Here is a 17989-nt window from a genome sequence, read left to right as displayed (position 1 = left end):
CTGTGTTTAAATCCATGCGCCCACGTTACATTTCATCTGGAAATATGTCACACTACAGAAGCTCTGAATCCTGCTTCACTCTGACTTTATAGGTTAGAAACGTCAAGAAGTCACAAGCCTTTAAAGTCACATACTTTGAGATGTACATGAACCATCCGTGATGTTAACTGGAGACAGGAGGCAAATATTTGGTCTCTAACAAATATGAGTCATTGCAGATAGAAAGCTTGAAGCAAAAAGCGATGACCTATTTATCAAAGTCGACTGCAGAAGTAGGGTGACCCAGTAACAAATCACTCCAAACACAAATTTCACCTCTTCTCCTCCCACATCTCTTTTTTCCCTGTTACCCCAGCTGTCAGAAGAGTGACTCTGAGTGCTTGTGTCATCCAAAATGTTTTCCTGCCCTCTCAACTCTTCCCTGGGGTCAATTAGAGGCAAACTACTTAATGATCTTAGTACGAATCTGTACTCCCGTGTTCTTGTCATGTTTATTATTCTCACAAAAGGCACGTGTACGCCTGACTTAGCCAGTCGCACAGAGCGAGGGTTATAAAGTAAGTGGATGTGGGAGAAGGTTGTGTTTGTTCACACTGCCTCTACTACACTCAGTGATGATGCACACGGACTTTCACGTTGGATCGTACTGTTATTTGACATTGTACCCACCCTCCTTACTCGCTTTATTTCCAGCACTTATGTCTCCTTATTCTTGCCACTGCAGTTTTGCTGTTCCCGGACACACAAAGATGCTCCTGTGTTATCTTGGAGATGAGAGACGCCATGCAGTGCACTCTCTCCTTTATCTCTTTCCCCACGGCACATAAGACTCCTTTTATGTATCATTTGTATCATGCCAACGCACACTCAGAGATGCACAAACACGCTCAATGCACAGAAACAGTGTTTCATGGTCTTGAGCACTCAGAATTGCAGGCTGGTGCAAACAGCAGGAAGATGATTGGTGCGTGTGAATGTGTGTGTGGAAGTTATTGAGGGAGGGAGAGTGAGAGAAACTGAAGAAGTGTGAATCCCTTTGCATTAAAAAGCACTTAAACTTCTTGAAAACTCTAACTGCTTTTAAGTTTGTGACCTGAAAATGAATTTGAAGCTCCTGTTGCTGCATCATTAGCCTTCTAAAACTCTGCTAAATAGCTAGACACTCTGGAAAGTGAAGATATCTGGCAAACTATGAGCCCTTGCTTGTTAATTTATTGATAACCTAGTATTTTTCATGTTGCGAGAAAAACATATTGTCCTTTTCATCATAAAAAGCTGCAAATCAGAAAAAGTCTAGTTATTAATAATCAATGTCTCGGTTATTTAAATCAGACGAGACGTCATCTGAACCTAAAATGATGGCCAATTACCAGCACCAGTTATTTTACCATTTAAATCAATGTGCTGTTCTCCTCAGCACAGTTTACTGAAGTTACTCTCAAATGCTCCAAAGGTTTTTTTTTTTAAAAAAAAGATTAGCTGAAACCCCTCAAATCTAAATCTCCAATAGGTTGGGAAAACTCTAACAAACATTTGCCACCAACGCTATGTTTTTTTGCCCTCTAGGTTTTTTGGGTTCTAAAATGTTCCAAATTGCAAAGCTCTGTAAGCAAAAATACAGACAACAGTTAACATAATGCCTCTAAAGTCATGTGTAAAAGACAATTTTCACAAGGTTCTATGTAGTCCTGTGTAGAAATAAGTAAACCCCTTAAACCAATAGGAATTAACAGGGTAAGTAGAACTGAGGTGCTGCTCTGTAGAAGCAGAGGTAGTAGTTCATGCTAAATAACAAAACAATAATCTTTATTTAAGACATCTTGGATGTGCTACCACACAGCAGGCTTATTATTTGACAGATCATTTCATTAAATGGCACCAATACTACAAATGTGGACTGTAGAGAAGTCCAGTACAGGGACACACTGCTGGCTACAGTTGCCTGTCTTGGCACTATTGTCTGTCAAAGTGACCCTGGCCCTAAAGTTAAACCTTCACAAAACCCAGCGGGTAAGTTAAAAAAAAATCCACCAACTCGAGTTGTTGTGAAAGAGAGCATCAGTTCTTAGAGCAGTGTTGTTCTGTTCTGGCAAGCAAGGCAAACAGCACTGCTTGCCCAGTGTAATCTAAATACAGACATCAATTAAAACAAACATGAAGTAATCTCTCTCCTTGCATCTCAAACAGCCATGTGTCTCATGAGCTTCTCTCACTGCCTGCGAGACAAGTTTCCCATCTTGTTGCCATCGTTGGCTATTTCCTCTGGAAGCAGGCTTGACTAAACTTATAATGTTTATCATTCAAGACAAGCTGCAGAGACAAGCTCTGTTTTCACTGAGATTATTTATGAGCTGTGTTGTTTGGAAATAAAGCTTTCATTAACAAGTAAACAAGCCCTCCGTCATCCTAACATACACATTTTCTTTTAATAACCACCTTGGCAATGTGTGATGTAGAGCTATTAGAACGTAGTCTGAAAACGTTTTTTAATAACCTCTTAAGCATGTTAGTGAGGAAAGTCTGGATAATGGAGCGGTATACATCTCTACTTTCATAAAACAGGCAAGCTGAGAAGTTTCAAATGAGTTCCTGCTTGCCTTTCCATAAACTCACCCTATGCCACTGCTTTAAAGACAAAAAAAATTGTGCCAGGCTGAACACATGTTCAGCTCGCACTGGAACGGTTCGCAGCCGAGTATGAAGCAGTGGGAATGAGGATCAGCACCTCCAAATCTGAGGCCATGGTTCTCAGCCGGAAAAGGGTGGAGTGCCCACTCCGGGTCGTGGATGAGTTCCTGCCCCAAGTGGAGGAGTTCAAGTATCTCGGGGTCTTGTTCGCGAGTGATGGGAGAAGGGAGCCGGAGATCGACAGACGGATTGGTGCTGCGGCTGCAGCGATGCAGACGCTGCACCGGTCCGTCGTGGTGAAGAGGGAGCTGAGTGTAAAAGCGAAGCTCTCAATTTACCGGTCGATCTACGTCCCTACCCTCACCTATGGCCACGAGCTGTGGGTAGTGACCGAAAGAACGAGATCGCAGATACAAGCGGCAGAAATGAGCTTCCTCCGAAGGGTGGCTGGCCTCTCCCTTAGAGATAGGGGGAGAAGTTCGGCCATCCGGGAGGGGCTCAGAGTAGAGCCGCTGCTGCTCCACATCGAAAGGAGCCAGCTGAGGTGGTTCGGGCATCTGACAAGGATGCCTCCTGGGCGCCTCCTGGGTGAGGTGTTCCAGGCATTTCCCACCGGGAGGAGGCCCCGGGGCAGACCCAGGACACGCTGGAGAGATTATATCTCTCGGCTGGCCTGGGAACGCATTGGTGTTCCCCCGGATAAGCTGGAGGAGGTGGCTGGGGAGAGGGAGGTCTGGGCCTCTTTGCTTAGGCTGCTGCCCCCGCGACCCGGCCTCGGATAAAGCGGATGAGGATGGATGGATGAACACATGTTCATTTCTACTTTTAAGTTGGGCATGGGGACGGACTTGGTTTCAGAGCCACGGCCACACCAGGAACTACAGTCTCACGTTTGACTCTATACATTTACCATCAATTTGTAACACAATAATGTTACTTCCCTTCTCTAAACCGATTCATTAGGTTTAGATCGAAAGCATATCTGGAAATTATGGCAAACAGAAGCCATTTCTACACAAGAACTATGGACAATGTTTGGAGAATCAGGTCGAGACATTGTCTAAAGTTGCCTGTTCTCACATGTAGCACACAACAGAAGGCAATTTTATCCGTGCCAGATGCATTCTTTTACTGGAAATACTTCTGCTTTGGGGATAAATGTTCACTGGATGATCATTGGCTAGTCTCACATCTGTACAACACATCACAGGTCCACCACAGTGACTTGGAACAAGGAAGCTAGCATTGCACACATTTAGTGGATCATATAAATAGGCTCACCATTGGAGGTTGTGTGGCTGTCTGATCAAAACCATTTTACAACCAAATGTTAATCAAGTGTTGAATTAATAGCCAGTGTGTTGTGATCGCTTGGTCATTTATTGGTCCAATAGCTTCATGACAGGAAGATGGAGGTATTGATAATGATGATAACGACGATGATGGCATAAAAAGGACTTTTCCCCCCACTAATCTGGCAAATGCTGGAACATCAGTACCACTAGGTTATTTACTTGTGTGTGTGTGTGTGTGTGTGTGTGTGTGTGTGTAGTCTCAGAGTTGTGTTAATGTTGTTACCATAATGACTAACTCTTGACATTTCTCCATCCCGCCGTTTCTGAAAAATGTTCTAATTTATTCGACTAGTACATCCTACCATTTTCTGTAATACTCTCTGTCTCTCTCACTAGTGAATAACATTTAAAAGCTATACAGTGTACACATCTGTACCTCTCTCACATGTTTTCTGCTTCCAACACTGTGACACTCTATACAAGCACTATATTCCACCAATTTTGTCTTTCTCTTTCAGATGACCTCATGAAGGATGTTTAGGTATGTGTGTGTCAGAGTGAACATTCGTGTGTATCCATCCATCCCTGGGGCTCACATCAAGTGCACTGGCTGCATCAGTGGACTTCATTATTGCTAATAGCCAGGGATTTACTCTTTTACTCCTAGTTTGTTCCATTGTTCATTAACCTCGGTTCATTTAGCTTTGGACCGACTGCCTGTCAGGGATGGAACTGTTTCACCCAAAGTCACCAGTCTCAAAGTAAAAGGGCATATTTTTTTGTTTGTTTTTAAAACTCATGTTAATCCTGCATTTACAGTTCTCCTCTGAAGTTTACATACACTCATCATGAGAATAAATCACTTATCATTTTGGTGATTTTTTTAAACTGTTCTTTTTCCAGGCTGGTACATCTTAAATATAAAGCTCAATAAGTTTTAAATTTATTTTGGATTTTCTCTAATCTGGGTCCAAAGTATACACGCAGACTCAAATATATACATACCCCTATACTAATATTTGATTAAATGTCCCTTAAGAAGTTACACCTTGACCAGCTGCTTTTGGTAAAAAAAAAAAAAAAAAAAGAAGCTTGTGGCATAAATATTAGACCACTGTTTTATGGTTTTCAGGGTTTTTAATCGCTTTTTATCGTTATTTTTTAATCATTAACTCGGTTTCCTGTGCGTTATGAATAAATCTTTTTTTGGGAGGGTACTGGTACTGGTTTTATTTTGTTGTATTTATCTGCGACACCTTAAAGGCCGGTCCTTTAAAATATTGTCGGACATAAACCGGTCCGTGGCGCAAAAAAGGTTGGGGACCGCTGGCTTAGGAACACCATGGAAATGGTGGAGTAAGAGGCGTAGGGAGATGCTGGTCTGGACATTGCTGCTTAGACTGTTGCCCCATAACATAGAACCAAAAAAATGGATGGATGGATGCGTGGATGGATGGATGCTTATATCTAACATCTAACATTAAATACAACAATGGACAAGGAAAAATGCTTTTTATAACAAGGAAAAAAGCAATTACTTGGAAATCTATTGCATGTGTTAAAAGTGAGAAAAGCTGGAGGATAAAACAATAATAAACTCCACTAAATGAGTGAAATCTCTCCATTATGAAGTTACATTCATCAGCGATTAATGACAGCCCAGCAGCATGCTGTGGCCTGTTGCTTTGGCTGGGTGTGTCATAACCCTTAGGCTGCAGTATCATCCAGCGAGGCCCTCCGTTGGTCAATCAAATGAGTTCATCCAAAGACAGATTCCTTTGCAGTGTACACAAAGAGCTATTTCTCCTTTCTACCCTGCAACTCTCATGATCAAAGATTTTAAAATACAGTAACTTTCCAGAACTTGAAAATGCTGTTTTGGCATCTGATGAGGTTTTAAATTCACAAATCAACAAATTAAATTTTATGGATTTTATTTCATTTTTCACAATTATGTAGCTGTCTGTGTTCTGAATGTACATTTATGGTGTAACATCTTTAATGAAGTGCTTACTGGATGAACATGCAGTGGGTCTGTACAGTGTCTTTTATGCAATATTGCCTCTGGTGAGGCAAAGGTATATACTGCTGCAGACCACAGAGCGTCCCTATAGCCACAATTCATTATGTTGGTTTAGAAATATTAGTATAATCTGAACTGAAACTGTAAAAACCTTCAGGCAACACACGCAGACCTTTATTATTTCACTTTATATTACTATTAAACAAATCTGTGGGGAAATAATAAAGAAGTTGCCGCATGTACTGTGCTACAGTACAGGCACTTTGCACTGGCAGTGCTTCAAGTTGTAAGGATGCATTGGCCATTCTTGCTCCCGGCAAATTTGTACTTCACAGTTAAAAAAAGTCACATGGCCCAAAGCCATGACTCGTAAATGTATTTAGTGCCTGCATTTGGTAACTGCAGCACAGTTACAATCAATTTAAAACACTAAAAAGCTGAAGTTACAGTTGTCTGAACGAGACAGGAATATGTTGTGAGACTGTTTTTAAAGGTAAAGCATGCATGTACTTACAACTGACTCTTTGTCTATCTCTTACCAGAACAGTACCACCTGAATAACTCTGCTTATGGACCATTTGGACAAGGGCTTCCACAGCCTCACAGCAACCACAGCACAGTGGGACTGAACAAATACACCTCCCTCAAAGCTGTGGGTAAGTCTGACACAAATACATGCTAAATGATGCTTATTTCAACTGACATTGCAACCTTTACAGTACAAGTTAAGAGTACAGGAGCTGTCAGATGATGAAGGGTCCCTTTACTTCGTGGAAAGCAGATTTAATCTTAAAGAGAGGCCCCCCACCATGATCCCATTTAAGTAACATTAATCATCTAAATGTTACTAAATGATTGACGTAAACTGGACTTCACAGGAGATTTACTTCCCCGTGGTACCACGTCACGCAGACAAGCATGAGCTATTGCAGTAAGGCCTTTGTGTGATTTGATTCAAAGAAACCTCACTGTACAGGAATATTTTAGGAAGATCTGACCCCACAGACCTAGTCATTGCTAAGGACAGAGCTCTATGATATATGGAGTGCAGGTAATACAGATATGATTATTTTTATTTCAACATAAAATGTGTAGCTAGCTTACTTGCATGTACACTAAAAAGTTGCACAGTACTTTACATCTTTTTATTCCATGATTCACTTTATAATCATATAAAGTCTTCCATTCAAATCATTGAATTCAGGTCTTCCAATGACTTGAATGGGCACAGGTGTATAAAATCAATCACCTAGGCATGCTGACTGCTTCTACGAACAAGTAATCGATCGCTCCCAGGAGGTCAGTGAGTTCCAGCATGGTACCATGATAGGATTTCAGCTAATAATATCCAGTCATGACATTTCTTTGCTACTAAATATTCCACAGTAAATTGTTATTGGTATTATAATTTTTTTTTTTTTTTTTGTTTTGTTTTTTTAAAAAAAAATTTTTTTTGTGTCCCGTTTGGATCTTTAGCCATCAGAATTGTTGTCTTAAGGCCAAGAAAGATGCCAAGCGGATTTATTTTACCAAGTGGATCATCATGGCCTTGCCATATTGGTCCATTTGATTGACCTTTATTATAATTATGAATTTATTTTATTTTCAGTTGCTACAAACGGGACAGACATGACTGGGGGATAGGACAGGGAGAGAGAATGAAAGAAAGAGAGGGAGAGAAAGAAAACCAAAGGGGAGAAGAGACGGTGAGAAGGGGGGGAAGAAAGAAAAAAACAAACAAAAAAAAAAAAAAACACCTGGGTCACCTGTATGGAGAAAAAAAAACAGAAGAGAAAGCAAACAACAAAGAGCAACATAATAAAAAAAACGGCACCATCACAATAAACTAGCTAGCAGTAGATAACAGTAGATACTAAATAATAAACGATATTGCGCAGCACGCAAGATAGACAGCGCACAATGTGCTTTGAGGCAGCAGCCAAGAAAGCTGTAGTCCGCGTCTGTGAATACCCGTGTGTACACCTGTGTGCATACCTGTGTGGATCAGCATGCTTGCATTCCAAAGGTTTCTCCATGTAACGATCTGCTAGGGAGTGTGGGGAGCCACAGCCCCGTCCTCCAGGGTATGAAGCAGGTATGGAGGAGATCAAAACTCCAGACATCCAGAGGCCCCCAGAACACAAGAGACCAAGGAAGACCAACAGAGGGGCAGCCGCGCCACTGTCCCAGTAAGAGCTGAGGAGAGTCCCAGATGGGGGCTCACTCAGCAGCCGCGGAGCAGAAGCCAGGGGGAGTTGCAGTGAAGCGCCCGTGAGCTCCGCCGGCAGCCAGCTGTGCCTGAGTGACCGAGCCCCAGGCCGAGAGGCCGGGGGCACCCCACCTCCGAAGTGGCCCGAGCGAGCCCCAGGCTCCAGGCCCCGATAAGCGGCCGCCAAGGAGTGAGCCGGTGTGTACCCGGACGCCCACCCCCAGACACAAAGAACCACCAACGCACCAACACCTGAGGGAGTCCGCCACTGGCAGGGGAAGTGGTGGTGGGTGGAGATAGGCCTCCAAACCTTGGAGGGCCTGAGATGTCCCCAGAGAGGTGGCGTCTGATACCCAACCTGACATATAGACACAGACATACAGGCACACACATATACAAACATCCATTCCCACCCTCATGCTCTCATATGCACTTACTCCACACTCAACCAACGTGGAGACAGACATAAAGAGACGCTGTACACACGATCACACTCCCCAAGCGTACTCTACAAACCGGGTCTAGGTACCCTTGCCCCTGGAGGGGGGAACTGCACCCAGACCCAGGTGGTGTTACCCTTTTCCCTGCGGTGGGGCGAGGCAGACCGCCCCGACTCCGCAGCAGCAGGGAGGCCCCACACTCCAGACCGCAGTCGGACGGCCAACTCATCCTAGCCCCCCCGCTCCAGCAGGCCGCAGAGAACGGGGGTGAGAGAAGACTCCAAACCTCCCTCCACCCGCTCATTGTAGTGTTGATGCATGTGTGTTCTAAGGTGCAATTAAAACCCAGGAGGGCATGGAGCTACCTGCCAGAGAGCAGCAGGTAAGCGCATAGTCCCTCCTGCTAGCCCTCAATGTCTACGTGTATTCAAAATTGAGAGGTGGGCAACGACGCCAGGGGTGGGGTGTACACCCTGATGGTAATTTGGACTCCGTGTATCGTGCCCACCCCCAAGATCCTATATGTATGTGTAATGAGAGTGTGAGTAATGTGAATGCCTAAGTTGTGGGATAAAATTGAGGCAGAGGCAGCCAGAAGGGGACAGAGGGGGGGGAGGTAGCCTCCTCTGCACCCTGGTGACATACCCCTACTCCAAGGCCCTGCATGTGTGGGTGGTTGTGGTGGAGCAGGGAGAGGGAGGCAGCTGGAGATGGGGAGGGAAGGAAGGGAGGGGCAGGTGACCCCTCCCTGGGGCCAGCTCCCCCGCTGACCCCAGTAGACACTCCCATACTCCGCGACCCGCCAGGGAAAGGGGACCCAGGCCCATCCAGACCGGGGCCCAGCGCAGCAGCGCCCCCCGGCCCCACAGAGCCCGGGACAGTCCACCCAACCCCACCACAGAGAAAACTGCACCCACCCCACCATCCACTCATCTTCCAGACTACATGAGACAATAGACACCCAGGCTGAGATCTTCCTCCACCTCTCCTGTATCTCCCCCTCCTGCAGAGAGCCCCTGAGGAGAGGAAAGCTCCTGCAAGGTGTGACAATCTCCCCCACCAGTTGAAGAGCCCCCCAGGTGGCTCGATGCACCGGCGGCACCCTGCGCCAGGGCTGGGCCCCCATGCACCCACCCGCCCACAACCCCGGCAACACACAAACCAGGACCCAAGGCCCCGAGGCCCGGTCAGGGCCCCAGCCCAGAGACGGAGCGCCCCCAGAACCTCACGCCCATCCCGGACCCACCCAGGGGCAGACAGGCTACCAGGTCAGTAACCCACGTCCATCAGCACAGACCCTCCCCTAGCCCTGCTGCACGCAGCCACGAGGAAACAGTCACCCGAGAGCCAAAAGAGCCCCCAACCGGACATGACCGCTACCCCGGGTTGAGCCCCCCAAGGAAGATGCCTCCGGGGAACCCCCCGACGCCCTAAGCCTGTCCCTACCCCCACACCAATCACAACAGTGAAGGCGGGACCAAACTATGACCCCCCACCCCCACTAGGTGATGGAGCTGATCAAAGGAGCCCAGAGCAATTGATCTGATGTGGTGGCAGAGGCTGTATCAAGACTAATGTAATCTAATAGATAATTTCTATATTGGTTAGAATTAAGATTATTTTTATTTTTCCAGTTCATGAGGACTGTTTTCTTGGCTATGCACAGGGCAGTGAAAACCATATGGGCAATATTCTTTTCTGAAGTGACATTATCTAAGCTGCCCAACAAACACACTAAGGGGGAAGTTGGAATGTTACATTTCAGACACTTCGATAAGTCTTCACATATCTCGCGCCAAAACTTCTGCACTGGTGGACAGAACCAAAGAGCGTGAATGTAATTGTCTGGTGTATTGCTTTGACAGTGTGAGCAGTTGTTGGAAGATGTAAAGCCCATCTTGAACATCCGATGACCTGTATAGTGCACTCTATGTAATATTTTGTATTGTATTAATTGCAGACTGGGATTTTTAATCAATTTAAAGGTTTTTAAGCAAATCTGAGACCAGAAGTTTTGGTCTAAGCTGACTGATAAATCTGCTTCCCACTTTGCAATAGGAAGGGATATTGATTCATCTAATTTAGAAAGTGTTCTGTATATTTTAGATAATAATTTGGGGGATTTAAGAGTAAGGAAATGTGCCGCACTTGGTGGTGTTTGTAATTCAACTTGACTGAGGTTAAATTTCTTTTTTACTATGGATTTAATTTGTTGATATTCTAAAAATCTTTTCTTGTTGATCCCATATTGTGCAACTAGTCTGTCAAATGGAATAAATTCTGTTCCCTCTAATATATGTTCTAAGTATTTAATTCCTTTACAACTCCATTCTGGGAAATTAATCATATTATTGTTTTGTAATATGTCAGGGTTATTCCAGATAGGTGTACGTTTGCATGGGATTAATGAAGACTCCGTCAATTTTAGAAACTCCCACCATGCTGTCAGAGAGAAGCTGATGTTGATACTTTTAAAGCATTCATGTCTTTTGATGTTTGAGCTAATAAATGGTAGGTCTGAAATCTCTAGATCCTTGCATAGTGCCTGTTCAACATCTAGCCAGGGCTCATCTAAGGAGGTATGTTTTGACCATTCTGAGATGAACTGAAGCCTGTTGGCTAAGAAGTATTGGTGAAAATTAGGCAGGTCTAATCCTCCTCTATCCTTGGTTCTTTGTGGCGTTTTTAAGCTGATACGCGGGGGTTTATCTTTCCAAAGGAATTTGGAAATATATGAATCCAGAGATCTGAACCAATCTTGTGATGGTTTGTTAGGGATCATCAAAAATAAGTAATTTATTTTTGGCAAGATCATCATTTTTATAGTGGCGACCCTTCCCATGAGCGATATGGGTAAAGATTTCCATCTAGTCAGATCGCCTTCTACTTTCTTTAGAAGTGGGATGTGGTTTAATTTAGTTAAGTCTGAAAGCTTAGGAGAAACATTAATAACTAAATATTTAATATTTCCGGATTGTAGTGGGGCAGAGGAAGAATTATGGAAGGAGCAGTTAATGGGGAGAACTGTAGATTTTGGCCAGTTAATTGAATAATCTGAAACTCTTGAAAACCAGTTTATTAGAGTAATTACCTCAGAGAGGTTGGTTTGTGTGTTTTGCAGAAAAAGCAACACATCATCCGCATAGAGACTGATTTTATGTTCTATGTTCTTACATTTTATGCCCTTAATTGTTGTAGCCTGTCTAAAAGTTGCACAGTACTTTACATCTTTTTATTCCATGATTCACTTTATAATCATATAAAGTCTTCCATTCAAATCATTGAATTCAGGTCTTCCAATGACTTGAATGGGCACAGGTGTATAAAATCAATCACCTAGGCATGCTGACTGCTTCTACGAACAAGTAATCGATCGCTCCCAGGAGGTCAGTGAGTTGCAGCATGGTACCGTGATAGGATTTCAGCTAATAATATCCAGTCATGACATTTCTTTGCTACTAAATATTCCACAGTAAATCGTTATTGGTATTATAATAAAGTGGAAGCAAATGGGAATGACAGCAATTCAGTCATAAAGTGACAGGCAATGTAAAATCACAGAGCAGTGTCAGCGAATGCTGAGGAGTATAGTGGGCAGAAGTCACCAACTTTCTTCATAGTCAGTCGCCAAGGTCCTCCAAACTTCATGTGGCCAAGCTCAAGAACAGTGCGTTGAGAGCTTCATGGAAGAGGTTTTTGTGGCCGAGCAACTTATGTCACTAAGTGCAATGCCAAGTATTGGATGCAGTGGTGTAAAGCACGCCACTGCTGGACTCAGGAGCAGTGCAGACATGGTCACTGGAGTGACAAATCACACTTCTCAGTCTGGAAATCCAATGGATGAGTCTAGGTTTGGCCGTTTGCAGGAGAACGGGACTTGTCTAACTGCACTGTGTCAAGTGTAACGTTTGGTGGAGGAGAAATTACGGTGTGGGGTTGTTTTCAGGAGGAAAGACATTTTGGACGAGTTAGGCTCGGGTCAGCATACCAAGACAGAACACCTTTGGGATGAATTAGAGCGGAGACTGCAAGCCAGACCTTCTCGTCCGACATCAGTTTCTCATCGTACAAATGTGTTTCTGGATGAATGATCAAAAATTCCCATAAACACACTGCTAAACCTTGCTGGAAACATTCCCAGAAGAGTTGCAGCTGTTGTAGCTGCAAAGAGTGTGCATACATCATATTAAACCCTATGGATTACGAATGGAATGTCACTCAAATTCATATGCATGTTAAGGCAGACAAGTGAATACTTTGGCAATATAGTGCACATACAGTTTCTTAACTTACTGTATAATGTCTAAATTTTATATTGACCTCAAATACAAAATCAAAACAGGTAAAATCTGAAGCCTATATTTGTAAAAGATAGGTTGAAAGTAGTCTGAAGCTAAAGTGTACTACCTCCCTGTGAGTCAAAATAGTTTTCAGTATCACAAATGGGCACATTAGTCAACTAAGACTGTTTGCAGAGCGTCTGGTGGCTAGGCCTCAGTCCATGGGGCCTGGCCGGGCACAGCCCGAAAAAGGGACATCGGCCCATCTTCCTGCAGGCCCACCACCCGCAGGAGGCACCGTAGGGGTCGGCTGCATTGTGAGCCGGGCGGCGGCCAGGAGCAGAGGTCCTGGCGGACTGATCCCCGGTTACCAAGACTGGCACAAAATGTTTTCAGTTAAAAAATGAGATATTCTGATCCAATAGATTCCTCCATATCAGACTAAGAACACAGTGCTTTAATGATAGACTCTTTTTTTTAGTTGCACCACCTTACCTCACTTTTTTCCACATCTGCAAATCTCTGATTACAAAACTGCAGCTGAATTCTAGCTGCCATCTGGTTATATTATTGTTCTATTCCTACAGAGTGTCCATCTTCTCATGGCTGCTTCCAATAGGATAACACATGATGTCACAAAGCTCAAGTCATTTCAAATGGTCTCTTGAACATGACAGTAAGCTCACAAATGGCCTCCATAGCCACCAGATTAGGGATGCAGTGGAACATGAACTGTATGGTGGTACTATCACCAGACCAAAACCTCTGAGCAATGTTTTCAGCACCTTGTTGAATCTATGACATAAAGAATTCAGGCTGTTCTGAAGGCAAAACAGAGACCACATTTATTCATAGTAGAAGACATCAAACATTACAATTTTTAAACTGAGAAAATATGTCATTTTAAGATAAATATTAGCACATTTTAGAATTTAATGACAGCAACAGTTCTCAAAGAAGTTGGGACAGGGCCGTATTTATTTTAGGGCCGTTATATGCTTGTTGTACATGCTTGTTCATTTGTTACTTATGCATGTAGCACAACCTTTATAGTGGCTGACTAAGTCTGTTAACGCATTTATCTAAATAACTTGCTCTCTCTTCTATGACAACTACTGATATATCACAAGCACAAAACATGTATTTGTCACCTGTCTCGTGTGCTCTTGGAGGCCCCTCCTGGTAGAAGGGCCCCAAGCGGCACCTTAGTCTCCTTATGCCTCAGCTGGCTCTGAAGCTAGTTGCCAGGATATGCTAACATTCGCAGTTAAGATTAAAGGCAAATGTAATTACATTTTTACTTGTGCTTGTTTTCCATTACAGAAGCAGGAAACTGTTACCATCTGCTCAACAAACTATCAGACTGAATCATGATAGGAGTTCACTTGTTCTCAAAGTTTTTTTATGCTTTTCTATGAAATAATACAATAAAATGACATTGTTGAGATTAAATACATTTGCTTTTGAAAAGAGCGGAAACAACCTTTGTCGGTGTACTCTGATTTTCCAGCAAAAACAATGAAAGCACACTCAGAGACAAGGTTACTGTTCATGTAACCAGGAAGCTAGCGGCGATAACCTCAGTGTTTAGTTTATGCAGTGTGTGCTGATGACACGCGCACACACATGCACAAGCAGAGTCAGACTCAGGGCGAGGGTATTTATAAACCTCCATCGCTGTGTCCCCTCTTCCTGACACACATACCTTTACCTCCATCATCTCCATTGCACTCTTCAGTTTCTCCTGCTCCTCCTGCCCTCCAGTATCTCAAGAGAAGATTAACACCACTAATAATCATTCACCTCAAGGGCATGCCAGTTGGAAATACATAAACAACCAGCCTGCCCTTTGATCTTTTTCAGATCCTCTCTTCACCTTCCTCTGACTCTCTCCTTTCCGCTCCTTTAAATGTACTTTTTAAAAACTTTTACGCATATAAAAAAGGGCATTTTCATGCTAACACGATCCATTTGTGAGGAGATCATTTTTTTCAATTCTGCCTACAGGAGTTGCATAAAAGCTTTCTGATATATTCAAACAATAGTGACATTGCTGACAGTTTGGAGCCAGGAGGCCAGAAATGCATCATGGATTAACCGTGATTCAGACTTGAGCCCTCCTCCTATGATGACAGATCATGTGTTTGTGAATTGACAGTTAATTTCTTAGCCTGCTTCTGCATGTGACTCAGAACTGCATCAGACTGTGATAAATTGAAAATGATTTCAAAGTGTAAACAAGTTTAAAGAGGCCAAATATAGCATGTTTGCGCTACCGACCCAACTTTTTAACTTCTACTGTAACACTGCACTGTGACAGAGCAAGAAGTGAGCAGAAACCTATATTTATTAACACTATGAATGAGTGTACCCAAATTTGGTACATAAATCCCACAGTCTACACACACGTTGCCATTGGTTAAAGGAATAAAATAGAATTAAAAAGAGTAGAGTAATAATAGCCATTTGTGCTTATTTTTTCCTCTTTGGCAACTTTAAATTTGGGACAAATTCTATAAAGACTAAGATTTGAGGAAAGGTCATTTACTACTTTTATTGTCACATTGCATGTGCAGGTACACTGGTACAGCAGATGCAAAAAGGATATACAGAGGTCAGCAGTTGGATATTGCGCAAAACAAGTGGCATTTATGTACAGTATGGAGTGCATAATGTTGAAGTTCTGGTAAGTGACCGTGAGGTGTCTACGAAGTGTTCAGCAGTCTGATGGCCTGATGGAAAAAGCTGTGTCTCAGTCTGCTGGTTCGGGACTGGATACTGCAGAACCTCCTGCCTGATGGAAGTAGTCTGAACAGTTTATGCTGAACAGTTTATAGAAAATAACAACACTAACAGTCATGTGAAAAGGACTGGAAGGAAAAAAATTAATACAACCTCAATGCTTCCATAGAAATTAAGAGGGTCAGAAGCAGCCAGGTGCTGGTCTTGAGCATTCAGGTGTGTGTTAATTTAGTATCCCTCATGCCCTGCATCAATTTAGTAATCCAATTAGAAAAAGACTGAACAAGCATGGCTTATTTGGTCAGAAACTAAGCCTCTTGTCTCTACACAGAACAAAGCAGCACGACTTAGGTTTGCCAAGTTGCGTCTAAACAAACCACAAGACGTCTGGAACAGTGTCCTTTGGACAGACAAGACTAAACTGGAAATACTTGGGCAAAATGCACAGCGCCATGATTAGTGACAACCTAGCAGAGCATATCAGCCAAACATCAGCCAAACCTTGTCAAGCACGGTGGTGGAGAAGTGTATTACTACAACAGAAAACCGTAAGTTTAAAAATAGAACTAGACCTTTGTTCATGGTCACATCTGTCTGAAAATAAAAAACAGATTCGACAAGATTAATGTTGGGCTAAAGCTCCGATCTTTCTCGATGCCCATCAAACTGAAAGCCTGGCGGGTGGGAAGACTTCTCGGGTATTTAAAGGTTTTACGGCGATGGTTGTCTTTGTCTCACAGACTGTCTCCACCCTGTCTCTCTGCAGCTGAAACTGCATCTCGGAGCTACTACAAGAGCTTCCCTCTCATGGATTTCTCCCACTACCAGCCTGTAGCCCCGCCTGCCTTCCAGCCTGTGCCCATTCCACCTAAAGAGAAGTCATACATCCATCACCAACCCCTGCCAGCACACCACGACATCCACTCCCCTCTTTCAATCTCCATCCCCCCCAGCCACCTCGAGCAATCACGCCTCTCTAAGACAACCACACACCCGTTTCTCTCCAACTCGGCCTTCAAAGCATGGGAGCCAAACGCCCGCCATGTCCACAGGCAGACCTCCGCCCCAGTGCATGCTTCCACCTCTCTGCACAGCTCCACCCGGAGACACAACTACTCAACCCGGAGGCAGCAGAGCACAGAGAATGTCCCAGATCTCTATACTCAACCCTATGGAGGGATGTATGGAGGAACTGGAGGGGGAGCAGGACAGGGGCCACATGTCCAGGGGCAACATCCATCTCAACCCACTTATTACCACCACACCAGACAGAAGAGCTACTCCACCCACAGTGCAAATGAGGTGACTGTCTGAGCGGCAGCAACTCAGAGTGCGGCCTTCCACCATGTTTAACACAAAAACGCTTTGGCGTAAGCCAAAAAGGTCAGAGTTTGGGACAGCTCGTCCAACATGTGGTTAATTAAACAAGGAGTTTTTTTAAGACACGAAAAAATGAAAAGGGGTGTTTTCATAAGAGGAAACAGTCAGGTTCAGGAGGAAAACAGTGTAGAACCACCACTTTGTAGAAAATGGACTGTGCTGGTAAAGATTATTACCGCACTTGAGCAAATGTCTCGTATAATAAATGTTTAGATTTCACCCAAGGATATCTCAAATCCAGTCTCAGGCTTCAATAGGCTGCAAAGCTATAAAAATGTCCAACTACTAAAGATTTTCCACTACAGTGTGCTTCAATTGCGGTTGTACAGGCCATATGGTATGGAGCCCCGCAAGGGACATGGGAGAAAAAAAATAAAGATGAACATTTGCGAGATCTCGCAAAAGTTTTGGCCGCATCCTTCGGAGGCCGCCAGCTCGAAGCCGACCGGGAGGTCGAGGCACGATGTGCCGGGAGTGCGGTGTTCCCCCCGGCTGTAGTGGACCTCAACCTCCCGTTAGCTTCGAGCTGGTGGGTAACACACGTCTCCGAAAACGCCGGAGCACTTTTGCAAATATGTGATCTCTTGATAAACCGGGCAGATATTTGAAGTTTACACAGCTACATTCACGCCTAAAAATATCTTAAAAGTTTATTTTTTGACCCAGAAAGAGTAATATTAAAACTAACTAGCTGCCGCCATTGTTGGAAACGAATTGGCTGGGCCGCTGCTATGAATTCTGGGGAAGGTTGGGTCACAAAAGATACACTTTTGCGAGATCTTGCAAAAGTTCATCTTAATTTTTTCTCCCATGTCCCTTGCGGGGCTCCGTAATATAGAAACATGGGCAGAACAAAAGAACAACAAAATACTACTGCCGGCCACTCTAGAGGGGAGGGCTTGATACTTCGAGTCAAATTAGGAAAAAAGAAACAGTCAGTTTGTATTATTCAAAATAATTCTACCTGAGTACAGGTGAAGCAGGTGATCAGT

At 43.8% G+C, this 17989-nt stretch overlaps 1 protein-coding gene across 1 annotated transcript in view; it reads left to right on the top strand.

Moving 5' to 3' along the window:
* The window catches only part of LOC120736648 (atrophin-1-like), a 23818-nt gene extending 6274 nt beyond the window's left edge, over positions 1 to 17544 (top strand). Inside the window, exons 2-3 of the mRNA XM_040036907.1 lie at positions 6489 to 6602; positions 16384 to 17544. Of these exons, the coding sequence (XP_039892841.1) occupies positions 6489 to 6602; positions 16384 to 16931 (662 nt within the window). The 3' untranslated portion in view covers positions 16932 to 17544. The remainder of the gene's footprint in view (positions 1 to 6488; positions 6603 to 16383) is intronic.
* The last annotated feature ends 445 nt before the right edge of the window (positions 17545 to 17989 follow it).

Source organism: Simochromis diagramma, unplaced genomic scaffold (genome assembly GCF_900408965.1).
Source record: "Simochromis diagramma unplaced genomic scaffold, fSimDia1.1 OVJJ01000371.1, whole genome shotgun sequence".
In the NCBI taxonomy this organism is placed as follows: domain Eukaryota; kingdom Metazoa; phylum Chordata; class Actinopteri; order Cichliformes; family Cichlidae; genus Simochromis; species Simochromis diagramma.
This window is presented reverse-complemented; position numbering and strand designations above follow the sequence as displayed.